This window comes from Equus quagga, chromosome 15 (assembly GCF_021613505.1).
Source record: "Equus quagga isolate Etosha38 chromosome 15, UCLA_HA_Equagga_1.0, whole genome shotgun sequence".
NCBI classification, from domain to species: Eukaryota; Metazoa; Chordata; class Mammalia; order Perissodactyla; family Equidae; genus Equus; species Equus quagga.
In genome coordinates, this window is record NC_060281.1 from 78205328 (window position 1) to 78220605 (window position 15278).

The 15278-nt window shown below is 43.1% G+C and overlaps 1 protein-coding gene across 1 annotated transcript in view; it reads left to right on the forward strand.

The window, feature by feature from the left end:
• The window catches only part of SUDS3 (SDS3 homolog, SIN3A corepressor complex component), a 34142-nt gene extending 23286 nt beyond the window's left edge, over positions 1 to 10856 (forward strand). Inside the window, exons 11-13 of the mRNA XM_046639964.1 lie at positions 4399 to 4483; positions 7445 to 7530; positions 9413 to 10856. Coding sequence (XP_046495920.1) covers positions 4399 to 4483; positions 7445 to 7530; positions 9413 to 9428 — 187 coding nt within the window. The 3' untranslated portion in view covers positions 9429 to 10856. The remainder of the gene's footprint in view (positions 1 to 4398; positions 4484 to 7444; positions 7531 to 9412) is intronic.
• The last annotated feature ends 4422 nt before the right edge of the window (positions 10857 to 15278 follow it).

The window sequence follows — 15278 nt, forward strand, 5'->3', positions numbered from 1 at the left end:
CCTGGGCAGTCCTGGTCGACCCTTTCTCTGTGCAGAGCCAGCCTCTCCCGTTGTACCAGGCTCTTGAGGTTTGGCTTTTGTGTCCTTGGCAGTTTGAGGGCTTTCGTTTTTCCTTCTTTTTCAGCGGTCACGGCCTGAGAGGTTATCTAATAGCTTTATGCTCTTTCCAGTTGTGTGGAGTATTTTGGTGAAACAGTATTTCTGGCAAAACAGATTTCATTGAGTTTTAAATGACTTCAGCAAAAGGAGTGTGATTTGGGCTTCCCATCTTGGCATGAACGCTTATCAAGCTACATTTCATTTTGAAAGATAAGCATCTTCCCTTTGCCTTGGTTTTATACTGCTTTAAGGCATTTTATATCCAGCTGTAAGTTTTCCTCACATTTTAATTTGGACTAATGACCTTTCTTAGAAAGTACCATGAGAGTGGCTGATATTTTAAAATAATTCACTAACTCATGATGCCGGCGGACTGGTTTTTCTCTTCTCACTTTAAATCTGGGGCTGTTACTGTGAATCAGAAATGAAGTCACCGAGTTGCTCAGTTGGATTTAACCCTCCAACCTTCAATTGACACAAAAGGCTGTTAACTCAAAGCAGTGAATATTTACAACTAGAATTGGGACTCATTGAGGTTCCAAAGCGGTAACGTGACATTATTTTGGAGGGAGGAATGAAAGGTTAATATCAGGATTCCCAGTAGGATACAAAATTAAATAAATTCTACTCCCTTCTCACCCCACTTTTGGACCCACCTTATAAAGAAATTACTTTCTTCCTTAATAGTGGTGGTGATTCTAGTTCATTGGGTTTAGTAGTAGAGGCAAAGCTTTAAGAGCTCAATTGTAGGGATTCCCAGGTCAGAATTTCCATTACTAATAAAGTAAATTTGACACTTGGGGCTTGTTCTCTAAGGCTTTTTAAAGTATTTTTTCAGCAGAGATGAGTTGCAGCTTGTAAAATGAGTTAATTGGCAAAAAAGTGATAATGTACATTTTTTCTATTGGTTTTTGCTCTCTTTTTTTTTTTTTTTTTTTTGTTGAGGAAGACTAACCCTGAGCTGACATCCACTGCCAGTTTTCCTCTCTTTTTTTTTTCTTTTTGAGGAAGATTAGCCCTGAGCTGACATCTGCTGCCAATCCTCCTCTTTTTGCTGAGGAAGACTGGTCCTGAGCTAACATCTGTGCCCATCTTCCTCTACTTTATATGTGGGATGCCTACCACAGCATGGCTTGCCAAGCGATGACATGTCCACATCCGGGATCCGAACCAGTGAACTCCGGGCTGCCAAAGCAGAACGTGTGCACTTAACTGCTGTGCCACCGGGCCAGCCCCCTGGTCTTCCTCTTTTTGTATATGAACTGCCACCATAGCATGGCCACTGACAAATGAGTGGTGTAGGTCTGCACCCAGCAACTGAACCTGGGCCACTGAAGCAGAGTGTGCTGAACTTAACCACTAGCCCACTGGGACTGGCCCTGTTGATGTTTTTTAACATTTTTTTTATGTCTAAGTGTAGTTTGAATTTTCCCCCTTTTTTTTTATTAGTTGTTAGAAATTGGAAAGTAAATTTGTATGTTAAGATTGTTATATGCTTTTTGGTTTTGTCTTGAAAATGCCCCCAATGTGAGCTCATTAATTTTTGAGGCTTATTTTTTTTCAGAGAATTCAGATAATTTAATAGATTTGATATCCAGGGTCATGGTTCCCCAAGACTTGTGTGGTGCATGAGAAGCCCCTGGACGTCTCAGAGGCTCTGCTTCAGGAGGACCTGGGAATCAGTTGGCTTGAGTGGGCTGCTTTGGGAAACATGCTGCCAGCCCTCCCTTGGAGCAGATGGTGACCAGTGGTGGATGGTCAAGTCACCACCGTTTGGTGATCCCAGAGCAGGTAGATTTGGGAGGAGGCCAGATGCTCAGGTCTCAGACCACTTCTCAGGAGTGATGACCAGATTGCATTGTCACTTCTGATGTTTACTTTAAAGCCGGTCAGGTATGTTGGGGTTTGGGCTCTGAGCACATTTGAAGGAAAATGCAACATCCATGAGAATTGTGTGAGTAGTCTCCAGAGGTAACTGCTGTCTTTAGCAGACACTAAGACGGTAATTTGTGACATTGTTTTCTTTCCGCTCCATCTTTGTTATTTAGGTATTTTCTAGTACCATGACTTATAAGAAAATATTTACTTTTTATTATAACTAATACCTGTTTATTCTGGAAAAAAGAAAGCTATGCAATAAGAGGAATACCGTTCTTAATTTACATTTTATATTTTTATAAAATTTTAATGTACATTTATTAATATATAAATTTACCCAGTTTTTCCTATTTGTATGATATACATGTAATGTGTTTTATTACAAGCACAGGAACATAATGGACATAGTTGTTTTCCTCCACTTAGCAGTATATTGAGCATGTTTCCACACAAGTAATGTACTTCTGTGCCATACCTATGACCTTTCTTTATTAAAGCATTCAGAAAGTAGTATCAGAGTGACTTGAGGCTAGTTGCCATGTTGTTTTGTGTGTTTCTCTCTTTAATGACTTCCAATCCCCGTAGAATAACTGAATGTTCTCTCTCTATTTTTATTCTAACCATTACTCAAGGCATTACTGTTTACATAGGTGAGCTGGCTTAGATGTGGGAGGGAAACTCAAGTTAGAGTTTTGCTGTGAATTCACTCAGCCTTTCCTTATTATGCCTTGTACAATTCAGACCTTGTAAAACTGCATATTTAGTGTAATGAAGGTCCCCTGACCCAGTGTGGCAACTCATCCTTGACCAAAAGCAACTTTAAAACTGGATCTAAACCAATCTCATTCTTCTAATTGCATTATGATTCTATTTCTCTTAACAGTGTTTTCAGGAAGTAAATTGACTTGGAAACCTGAGTCTTCAGTTCCTAAGTAGCAGGTTAAAGAGTGCTGGGAACTTAGATTGAAAAAAGCTCATTGTGGGAGTGAAGTACATCTTTTACTACATCTTTTACTGTGATATCTTGGCAGTAGATTATTTCATTATACCAGCAAAACAGAGTCTACCTTCTTCCCCCACAGAAATAATGAAAAGATACAGTGCTTTGCTTGGGATGGGTTTTGGTGGAATTCACATGAGTTAGTCAGTGTGTTTAGCCAGATGTCTGCAGCCAGAATGAACCAAAGGTTATGTTCTGACTGAACTAGGGCTGGTCCAGGCCAGGGCTGCCAGCAGCAGCTCAGCTGATGTTTCAACTCTTGTCATCCAGCAGCTGCTCCTTCATCCTGTGGCAGCTGTTGTTCCATTTTGGCTTTGGCCCTGGCTTCCTCACTTTCATCCTTGGCCTTGTCCCTGAACTCGTAGAGGTTGAAGGTGGGCCTGCACTACAGGCTAAGAGAGTAGATACAGGAGCTGAAAGGGGAGTGTCTGCCTTGTCTACTCCGTTAAAAGCTCCTCTCCTGACTGGCCAGGCCAAATTAGATACCCTTTGGTGCATGTCATGACACTCAGAACTTCACCCAGTTAGCTCTTGCTAGGTGTGATCATTTAATATTCTTCATTGCCGCTGTGTTTGAAGCTCTGCAGGGTCCTTGTGGCCTTGTTCACTGCCTACCTCTAACCTCTAGCATAGTCAGTGGTACATAGTAAGTGTTTAATGAGTATTTTTTGGATGAGTGACCACAGTGAGAGCTGAATTTGGCCTTCCTTGTTAATGACTTATTTGGCCAGATAGAAAAATAAAGAACAGAACAATTATTTACGTCCATCTATTGGTTTTGTCCACCCAACTTGCTTCACTGTTTTGGGGTAGGGGCAGAAAGTGGGAACAGAGGTTTTACTCGAAAAGCTTTAACTTACTTTTTGAACTGGCTCACTTAGTCCAAAAAAAAGTAAACTTACAGAGCTAGTTTCCCAGCTCTTTCCTCGGCCCCCTTTTCCCCTCTGAGGAGGGACCAAGGAATGTAAGTTTTATGTCTGGAAGAATATTAGGAGGTCATCTAATCTAATCAAGGATGGAAGCCTTTAAATTAAACCTGAAATCCAGACTCTTCCTCAAATATAGTTAAGACTTTTAATTATATTTTTTGTTTTTACTCCCTCCCTTCCCTTTTTTTTTAAGTTTGTGCTGTTAACAATACTTTATTGTATCCTTAAAATTTGTTGAGACGGTAGATCCTATGTTGTGTTCTTACTACAAAAAAAACCCCCAAAACCAATAATTATAATAAAGAGAGTGGAGGAAAATTCGGGCTGAGATGGATATGTTTATGGCCTGATAGTGGTGATGGTTTCCTGGGTGTCTGCTTATCCCCAGACTCATCGAGTTGTGTATGTTAAATATGTACAGCATTTTACGTGTCAATCATGCCTTGCTAAAGTGGTTTAAAAATAAACAAATTCGTGTCCTGTTTTGGGCAGGTACCACAAGAGCCAAGCCATCTATCTGGAGTCAAAGGACAACCAGAAACTGAGCTGTGTCATCAGCTCTGTGGGGGCCAATGAGGTAGGTACTGGACTCCCTCCCCTTTAAGCAAGTACAATGTGACGAACCTGCAGTGCAGGTGCCACCGTGAAAGTACAGTGGAATCGTGTAAAATTTGGGTCAGGTTCTGAAGTCAGCACTTTCAGGCAGAAACTGCACATGGGCAAAATCACCCTTGATCATCCCTTTCTTTGCTTGACTGTGATATATGCGAATTTGTGTGTTCCTTGTGGTATTTGTGAACTCCCTGTATGATCCTTGAGTTGGGAACCACTAGCTAGACGACAGAAAAGAACAAAAGGCAAGTTTGTGACACCTGCATTCAAATCCTGCTGCTACTCAGAATGGAACTTGCCTGTGGAACACACTCCATCTTTGTTTTGTTATGTCTCTACCACTTTCATGTGTACTGAGATATGTTTCATGCTGTGAGGATTTAAGGAGGCACCTGGCACAGGGTCTGGCACACAGTAAGTGCTCAATAAGTGGATCCTGCCCTGATCTGACCCCCACACTACTATTTGTCTGCCATCTTTCCAATCTGACATGTCCTGTTGTGCCTCTGAACAGCGAGCTACCAGGCTCCTGCCCGTAGGTATTGGTCTTCTCCAGTCTCTCCTGTCAGATGGGAACTGGTTCTAAAGTCAGCTCAGAGGGTTCTGCTGAAGGATGATGTGACTAGCACTTCAGTAGGAGGATGTCTGCAGTGTGTAACTTATTAGTAGTTAAGAAAAAGTTTAAAACTTTAATAGCTGGATTGGCTTGATCTTTTATCAGTCCACAAATGTCTGCAAAGAAGTTGATTTTTATGTGTCTACCCTCTGTAACTTATTCATGCCGGTGCACAGTAAATCTAATGAAACTGGGTTATGAAATAACTTAAGCCTCTTCTATTGTCCCAGCTTCCTGAATTGAAAATGCCCTCAAATGTGACTAGTTTGCAAAATGATTGTTTATTTAGAAGTTAGGGAGAGCCTTCCAGATAAATGACTGTCATTCCTCTCTGGGCTCAGGATCTGTGTGTCACCTCAAGCTAAGTCAAAACCAGGAGAGGGGATCCAACAGACCTGCTGTTCCTCAGCAAGAGGCACCACGATTTCACGACAGAGCTTTTGCGCCTGACCGTGTGGGCTGCTTGACGCAGCGTGTGTAGCCTCCTGGTCCCTCAGCCTACCTCAGAACAGTGCACTCTTCTCTGTGACACCTCAAGATGTTTCAGGAAAATAGAAATGCAAGTTAGATTTTTTTCTCTGTCGAAGATTGTCACCCTTTGACATAATAGAGTCAACGAGGTCTGACAAGGAAACGGTGACACTGAGACACGTCTCCTGGAGGGGAGAAGCCTCAGTGCGTTGGAGGCATGCAGCTCTGGTCATGGAAAAACACTTCTCACTTCCTGGAAGTATTCCAGCTTGTTTTCAGGTCAAATCCTGAGTGACCCTGGAGCTTGGCCTTTGCGTAAATTGACTCTAGGCAGATTTGGTGGGTGGATCTGAGTGTTTAGGTGACTCCCCAGTTCAGCCCTCCTTGGGGTTAGTTTTCAGTTTAAAATGATTCTGCAAGGTCCTTTAGAGACTCAGCTTCATCTGAGGTCTTTAACTTTATTTTTAAACCAGTGTATTTGATTTTAAAGTCTCTTTATTACTAAATAATTACATTAAAGAAATTGAGATAAAACTGAAAATAACCTTTTTTTTTGGTGAGGAAGATTGTCCCTGAGCTAACATCTGTGCCAGTCTTCCTCTATTTTGTATGTGGGACACTGCTACAGCATGGCTTGATGATGTGTAGGTCCACACTCAGCATCTGAACCTGTGAACCCTTGACCACTGAAGTGGAGCGCATGAACTTAACCACTACGCCATGGGGCTGGTGCTGAGAATAAGCTTTTTTAAAACTTACTCTTTTTTAAAACTGCATGGGGGAGGGAGGAGATATATCTGTAAAATTGTACTTGCTTATATGGGTGAGATGCGGATCTTTAAAAGAATTATGCTTTGGGCTCCATCAAATTGCATGTTAATTAAACAGATGAGAGAATGGGTGAGAGTCAGGGGCTGGTTTAGTGGAGAAGAGCAAGGGGCTTTGCTGTCAGGTGCCAAGATTCACGTCAGACACGGAACTCAGCCTTGCTTTTCTATAAAATGGGGGAGATGATAGAGCTTACTTCATAGGGTTGTTCTCAGGATGAAAAAGCTCAGCTTGATTAGCACAGTGTCTGGCACACAGGAACCCCTCACTCAGGTGCGTCAGGTGACTGAGGAGGCGACTCTCCTTCCCATCCCTGACTGCAGCGATGCCAGTTACTGAGTGTACTTGTCACCTCTGGCAGCCTCCCTGCCGCAGGATTTCATTCTCAATTCTAGGGAAGAATGCATCTGCCCTGCAGAATGTCATACATCTCATCACATCTGTGGGAGAATGACACGGTCAGGAGCGAAGGACTGTCTTAGGCTAATTTAGCCTTCTCATGATCCTAATTGGGCCTTTGCTCACTCATGGGCATTTTTTCCCCTCCTTTTCCTGTCATGGCCATTAGCCTTCGTTGCCAGGAAACCAGAGTATTGAAAGGCTATAATATGGAAGTCCCCTGGGGCAAGGGAAGTATTTCCAAAGTTGATTGAAAGTTTAAGTTCATGAATATATGTATCTTGACTGTTGATAACGCTGCAATCAAACCAAATCAGAAAGAGTCCTTAAGATCAAGGCAAAAATGGAACCCATGATTTCCATTTTCTTAATCAAAGGTGCAAGAGGATTGGCTGGGAGAAACCAGTTCAAGGGCTGATGACTGCCCTCTTCAGTAAAGGCGAGCCTTGGGAGGGCTGAAGGGCAGGAGGTGCCCATGAAGCCCTCACAGGTGGACAGGAAGAGGTTGCCAGTTTTCTGCCTACATCTAATTCACGCACATATTTCGATGCTCTGGAAGATTTGCTCCTCAGTATTACCCTCTCTCATCTTGTTCCCTTTCCTTCCTCACAGATCTGGGTGAGGAAGACAAGTGACAGCACCAAGATGAGGATTTACTTGGGCCAGCTTCAGCGCGGGCTCTTTGTCATCCGCCGGAGGTCAGCGGCTTGACTTTCTACAGTGTTCTTCCCTTGACCCTATTTCTGGAGTGGTTTTTGGTTTTGTTTTGTTTTGTTTTCTTCTTAATAGAGTTTTTAACTTGGAAATTGCTCCTTGGCCTTGGAAAATGGAGAACACTGTTGTGGATTCTGCACGGCACTTTTGTGGCCAGCCACTTCCATCTTTGTGTCATTCTTTCCGGCCTCGCCTTCTTCCAGCCATCAGTCCCCATGAGACTGTTTTACTTTTGGGAGTGCTGAGAGTTTGATTTACTTATGTCTTTAGTTTTTGCTTATACTTTGTCCTTTTTTTTAAGCCTCCTTTGAGTTTGAAGGGACATCTCTTTTTATTAATCATCTTTCGGTCTTTCTGCCATGAAGAGGAGCAGGAAGAGATCCACTCTGCAGTGCATTTTCATGCTTTCAATCTGATTAGTGGATCACGTACCTACTTCACTTGTTGAACCCAATTCACTATTTGCCCAGAAGCTTGGGGCAGAGGTCCTAGTAGAAGGAGATTAATTCTCCTGGCTCTCAGCCTTCTTGGAGAAATAAATGCCTGGTGTAACATCTGGCGTATGCCATCTACTCCACAGGCTGAACGACAGAAAAATATGCCTGGGAGCCTACGTGCACTGAAGTAAATCGGGCTTGGGGGAGGGGGCCTTTCATATTCATAATGTGCTGAAGGTACCATATTTTAAATGTTATTTAATGCAGGTGGTTTATTCAAGCACATTTGTTCTAGCTCAAGCTGGAACAAGAAGTGGTCATTTCAGAAGTTTTCGTTTGTAGTTCATTTCTCTCCCCTGCTCCCAGGTAGATGGAGTGGGACCTGCCACAGGCTGATGATTGGGTTATCTCTTGTAGGTGGGGAGGTGGGATTGATAGTGCAATAATCGGTGATCTGTAGACTCTCACTCATAACTCAAAGTGCCCTCTTGTCACTGATGCCAGTATTGCACACTGGCTGTTCCAAGCTCGTGGAACCCTGTTGTTGGCACTCCCAGCCTCCCAGGAGATCTCCCCGGAGATCTGGCCTAGGTTGAAGACAAAGAAAGCTCTGCCGTGGCTCCACTAAGCCAGCGCTCTTCCTAGTGAATCCTGATGAAACAGCCTTCCTGCACTCCCTGCTCCCTCTCCCTCATTCCCATAGTTGGACTAATGATTCGTTGGGTGATGGGGTTTTCTATGTTCTGGTTGCCACCTTAAGATGTTTAAAGAACTTGGGGTTTGAGCAAGTGTTAGCCTCTGTGGGAACTCAGTAGACCTTAGACTCCCCAGGAAATCTTAATTCCCCTGGTCTCAAGTGATTCTCTCCATGTTGTCCCTTGACGTACACACCCCAAAGCAACCTGGGGGTCTGTGATGACAAGTAAATCAGCTTCTCGTAAGTCCTGGCTTTCATCAGAGACCAAACCTTACTCACTCGGAGTAAAGATTTGTACAGCTATGTTTTTGTGTTAATTTATAACCCATTTTTTTCCTCTCATTTTTTTTCTGGTGTTGGAGTCTTATTTAGAAAACAGGATAAATGATGCTCGTTTATTAAAAGTTACCTGGGTGTTCTGTGTTTTTTCTGCCCCCCCCCCCGGTCCTCCTTGTTATGATGTTTACTGTAGTGAACCAAGTCCACAGTAAACAGGGGCTTCACCTTTTGTTTCTTCTTGGTGGCCTTTGCTGTAAGGGAGGACCTCTCCTGAATTGTCACCAGTGTGTGTAACATCCCAGATTGTCAGGTAGCTATTGGTTATTATCTAGTGCTCTGTGATAGAAATTTATTTAGATATATTAAGTGTGTGTTGTTATCAAAGGTTTTTTTTTTTTTAAATGATCATCTTATTTGTCTTCCTAACAGTACACACCAAAGTTTGTTTTTTAGGAAAGGATTGTATTGATGACCATTGGGGGTGCAGCATCGAAGCAGCAGCAAGTTGCCTTTTTTCCTCGCCTTGTCTGGTGGCATCTCTGTGCTTTTGTGAAATCACCATTTGAAGACCAGGGTGTGGGTGCTTTGCCCTTTGCTCTTCTGTAAATTTGAGTGTTTCGGGCCATGCTTCACGCGATCGCAGCCCCATCACTGCCTTCTGCTCCTCAATATCCTCCCAACCCTTAATCCTGATCTAGTGAGGATGGGGGGAAATGTGAAGTAGACTTGAGACACAGCACAGTAAATTATATTCCCAGTCTCGGAAGATTTAATATGTTAGTCCCCCTAGGGATGAAAAGTCCACAGCCCCTGTGCTGCCCAGCCCCTGTGCTGCCCAGGGGTGGAAGAGCTCCCTTGTTAGGAGGTGGAGGTACTTTTGTGGTGGGCAGAAGCGAACTAGAGGGGAAAAACAGACTTTGAAATTCCTAGAATAAGAAGGGGCTTGCTTTTAGCCCAGGTGGCCACACTTATTCCAAAAGGTCTTTGTCTCTCACTAGACCCCGGTGAACCAGATGAATTCCCAAATTCAGACTATTTCCTACAAGCGATACTTGGAAAAAAGTTGGTCTGAACAATTCTGATGAAAAACCTGTATGTGTGTTACTCTGATTAAGAACCTTTACATTTGTTGTTCTAATCAGGAACTTCTCCGTGTGTTTTGTTTGAGGCGTCTGCCTCAGTATTATACACAGTGTTTGCTATGGATATGTCCCCATATTTATTTTACCTCTGCTTGGGGGTTTTTATGTGCCCTCCACCCAGACTCCCTCTCTCCTAAGCCAGTGTCCTCTTGGACAATTTCCAGATTTCTGTAGCCATACCAAAGCCAGGATGTTTTCATTCATTTGCATACCAGTATTTATGGATGTCTAACTACCTAACTTAATTTTTTAAAAAAATACTTGTAAGTGGGGCCAGTGTAAGATCCCAGAGGCTGATCTGCAAATCAAGCGGCTTACAATGTGTGCAAGACCCTGTGTTCAGGATTTGGTGACTTTTCTAAGAGAAATATTGGGGGTGGGGTGGGATTGGTTGCATTTTTTTACCTAACTCGAGGGGGAAAATCCTATTTTTTACAATATTTTTGGTTTTGTTTTTCTATTAACATTTCCTTTTAGCCTTGAATCTTTGCTAAATTTCCTCCTGACTTAAAAATCTTGTTTCTAATCTGGGAATTTGAAATCTTGGTATTAATGTTATACCAATTTTTCCAAAGAGTTCAAACCACTTTAATACCAGAACATGGTAAAAAAATTTGCAGCCATTTCAAGCATCTGGTGGGCTTTTTATATGACATCATTAATCTGGTACCGATAAATGTTCTGAGAGGTGAATGTAAGATGTAAAAAGTATAGGTTTTGTTTTTAATAACAATAAACTTTCAAAGAGAAAACCAGCATGTAGTCTGTGTTATATGCATTGACTTGATAAATGATTGAAATTTGAGATTTTCCCTCCAGCGACTGTGGGAGAAGGAAGTTGGGGAAGAGGGAGGGATATACCAGATATTTGCTCCTTATGATGAGTCAGATGTGGAACGACGTGGCGAAGGCTGACTCTGAGTTTTACAAAGAGCAGTCTAGGTGTGCTGACCCTTAACTGTAGTGTACTCTCTCCTTGTTGGAGATGATAAAAGCAGTCTAATTAAAAAGTGAGAAATAAAATTGACCTGCGATAGGAAAAACCTTAAGGTAGACTCACTCGTGTGATTGAGGAAGATGTTGTTGCGTTGGTACTCTAGAGCAGTACTTCCCAATCTTATCCAAAAGTGATAGTATTTCTACAGCTCCCTGGAGGGTAGAGCGATGCGCAGCTGCTTGCTGCCACAGGTGACTGATGGGGCATGCTTATAACGCAGTTGTGGCATACCCGTTGGGAAGGGCTGCTTTATTACAGCTTTGGATAACGGAGAGGGTGGTCACTACTTTTACATTTTTTTATTGTAACGAAGCTTTCATACAGAAAAGCGCAGAGATCTTAATTGTAGAAGTTTTGAGTTTTCTCAAAGTGAACGCATCCACGTAACCAGCATCTAGATCAAGAAATAGCATTCCCAGCACCCACAAGCCCCTAGGCTTCCTTCCAATTTTTACTGCTCGCTGGGGTAACTGCTAGCCTGACTAGTTTTCTCTGTTTTAATCGCCTCAGCCTTCAAGCTCTTGAGCTGCTGGGTTTTTCTGTAGTTGTTCTGGAAGAGCCAAGTCCCTGCTGTAGGCTAGGGGCTAGCTTTGCTGTGAGAGCTGGTAGCAAAGCATGTGGTCAAAGCGGGAGGCAAAAAGGCAGATTCAGGTCGACCCTCTCACCCTCGTTTGTTACCAAGGCAGATGGGGCTTGCCCGTCATGTGACTGTCTGCCTTTTCTTCAGGACTTTGTAGATGGCAGGCGCTATACTAAACTTCATGGGAGGCATTTTTTCACGTGATCCTCCTAATAACCTGTGAGAGAGTACTAATACTCCCAAACCTAAGGCTGGCTTGTTAATATAAGCAAACCAAGACTTAATTTTCCTATGAAACCCAGAGCTCAGCGCTGTGCCTAGTCGTCGTAAGTGCTCTGTAAATGTTAGTTGTCAAATAATGTTAGTGTAAAATGGCATGTAAAGAAAGGCAAACTGGTTAATAGTAATGATTAATAACAACACCTCCAGTTCGAGGTACTGTGCTTTTGACTTGCATTATCTCATTTAAGTCTCATAACACCCTGGAGAAAATACACTGTTGTTATCACCAGTTTTCAGAGAAGGAGACAGAAGATGGTCTGGTACCTCTCCAAGGTCACACACTAAGTGGCAGAGTCCAGATCTTTCAGATTCTAAGGCAGGTCTACCACCTGCTACCCTTTGGGTCCTTTCTGGACCTCCTTTGTTAAAATTGCTTTCAACATTTCCGCCTCTCTCCTTAAGCACTTCCCTGGGAGTTGTTTTTATCTGCTCTCCCCTCTTAGACACACATGCTCACAGTGCAAACTTTAGAGGTAAAAACACTGTTACTTGCTAGGACCCTTTCCCCTGCTGGATAACTCTGGGCTCCTCCCTTGGCAGTGCATTGAGAGTCACAGTTAATAACCAAGAGGTTGCTTTCCTTTGAAACGGCATGAGCATAACAGTTTTAAGAAGGAAGGAACCATTTAGAATGTAAAGAGTAATTGGTCTTGATGGAGCCGACTTTATCTAATAAGCAACGTGAAAGCCTTTGGAGGAAAACACATCGCTAGGTTTCTCCAGATCATTTCTTCCTGCCTGCCTTTCTTACTGGACTGTGAGGTAAGGAGGAGGGGTCGGAGCCACTGAACTGGTTTCTGAACATGTAGATGGAGAGCTGGACATCCTGCATCTTGCTGTTCTCTGGATCTTGGTGGGCCTTTTCGTGTCATGTCCTACTGTGGAGTCACTGAATGGAAGAACACACCAGTTCCATGTCACCTGTTTCAGACTGCCTGATCAGCTCCAGCCAGCAACCTGCATAACAACCAAACCTGGGGTTTTTGCAGCCTTTGGGCAGAGGCAGGAATAGAGCCAATTTCTGGTCTTTTTCACTAGTGTTAGACCCGAAGCCCCATCTTTGGTAAAGCTAAGCACCTTTCCTGCTTTTAAAAAGAAAGCCTTAGATGGAATGAATTAGAAACATGGGCACGAGCTCACTCTCTTTGGACATAATAGCATGGTGAGAAGTATATTAGCTTTAGGAACTTTAATGTTTACCAGAATAGATATTTTTGTGAATAACTATGGTTATTAAGACAAGAAGAGATATATGTTTAGGAGGATCCCTAGGGGAGTGAGGGAGATAAGATACAGCATAGGTACCTAGAAGCTTAATCCTTTTACCCATTTTCTCTAATCTGTGTTTGCTCAATTCCCTGGAAGATGCAGATCTATAAAATAACAAAATTCACTTTACTGATATGGGAAGACCAATAATCAGAATCTTAAAGACTCCTGTGTCTTGGAAGTTGGAGACTTGGCAGTGTGCTCTGGTTTTCTGCAGGCTGATGCTCAAATCTGTAGGCATCTCTCTATTTTGCCAAGGATGTGGATGGGCAACGGGTGAAAGTAGGCGATGTTCCAGAGCCAGCTGGGAAAGTGATGCTGGTCAGGAAAAAACAGGTTATAAAGTCCCAGGTTGGCAAGTCCCTGCAGATAAGAGTCACTTTTATGTCACCATCGACTCCTTGAGTGTTTGAATGTTTACTGAGATGCAATGTGACAAAGCAAAAGCTTCGGAGCAAGTATGCGAATCCGGCTCTTGCTGCCTAACTATCTCTGTGACCTTGGGCAACTTAATCTCTCTGAACCTCAGTTCCCTCGTCTGTTAAATAAGAATATCCACCTCAGAGGGTGGTTTTGAGGATTCTGATGACATTAACGCGTGTAATTAACACACGTGCTAAGCATTTTACACATACTACCTCATTGAATCCTTGTGATAACCCTCTGAGGTAGGTACTATTATAATCCTCATTTTGTAGTTGAGGAAATTGAGAAACAGATTAAGTAACTTGCCCAAGATCACCCAACTTGTAAATGGTGGGCCAGGGTTCTGAGCCCAGTCTCTGCAGAGTCCCTGCTCTTGTTCACCATGCTGTACTGGGAGGCATACGTAGCACAATACTGGATACAGGGAGTGCCCAGTCTATGGGGACTGTCCGTCCATTGGCATTGCCGCTGCTGTCTGTCTGCTCGCAGTCCTTGGATGTTCGTCTGAATGCCAAATCCTGAGAGACCAGAACGATTTCAGGAAGCTAGTTTGGCACCAACCAACTTTGAAGATAAAGCTGCTGGCTTTAGAGATTATGCTACACATCAGCTCCTACAAATGGGTTGTGAATGCCCAGTGTGCTGGGTTAAGAAGGATTCTGAGGTCCAGGTTCTGGAGAATTGGCCTAATCAATCGCTATTGCCTGCCGTGGGCAAGGTTTCCCATTTATTTGCCATTGCTGATTTAGCTTCATCCCTTCATTTAAAAGACAAAAACCACTGAGGCCCAGAGGTGTTAAATGACTTGCCCAAGGTCACGTGGCTAGCTACAGGCAGTAGAGATGATGGGGGTCCTGGGTTTATAATCATGGCTGGTCATTCATTAACCTTGGGACATTAATGTGTGTGCTTCAGTGTTGGGGGTACGCTCATCCCAGTGTGCGTGGGACTTTTCCAGTTTTAGCACTGAAAGTCTTACATCCCAAGAACCCTCAAGACCCAGGCAAGCCAAGTTTGTCACTCTACATAGTTTCCTCCTCTGTAGAATGGGGATGAAAATTGCCCCTTTTCCATGGGTTGCTTTGAGGATTAATTGATTCATTATGGGTAAAACACTTAGTATTTGGGATGTAGTGAATCCTGAGTACATGTTGTCTATTCTTGTTCTTGTTTTCATTATTATTGGAACAAAGGGTCCCCACCACAGAATGGGTTCCCAGAGACTTCCACTCTCATCCCAAGCACGACAGGGAACCTTGCCATGATCATCTGGTCACCTTTAGCCAATTGTTTAGTATGTTTTTCTACTTGAAATAGTAAATAATCATGAGCTTGAGGATTTCGGTAGTCATTGCATTCAACCCAAATGACATTTACTCTGCCTCTATTACATGTTAGGTAGTGTTCTAGGCTCTTTTGGGGGAGTCAAAGACAAATAAAAGCGTTGTTCCTTCCATCTGGGACAGCGGGATGGGCACCCAGGGTTGTCAGTAATTCTAGTTCAGTGTAACAGGAGCTACACCTGAGACGTAGAGAAGGTGGGACTGGAACGTGGACAACAGCGAAAATAACAGCAGCTGACATTGATTGAGCAGGCGGTTCTTCGCTTCACGTGCATCCTCT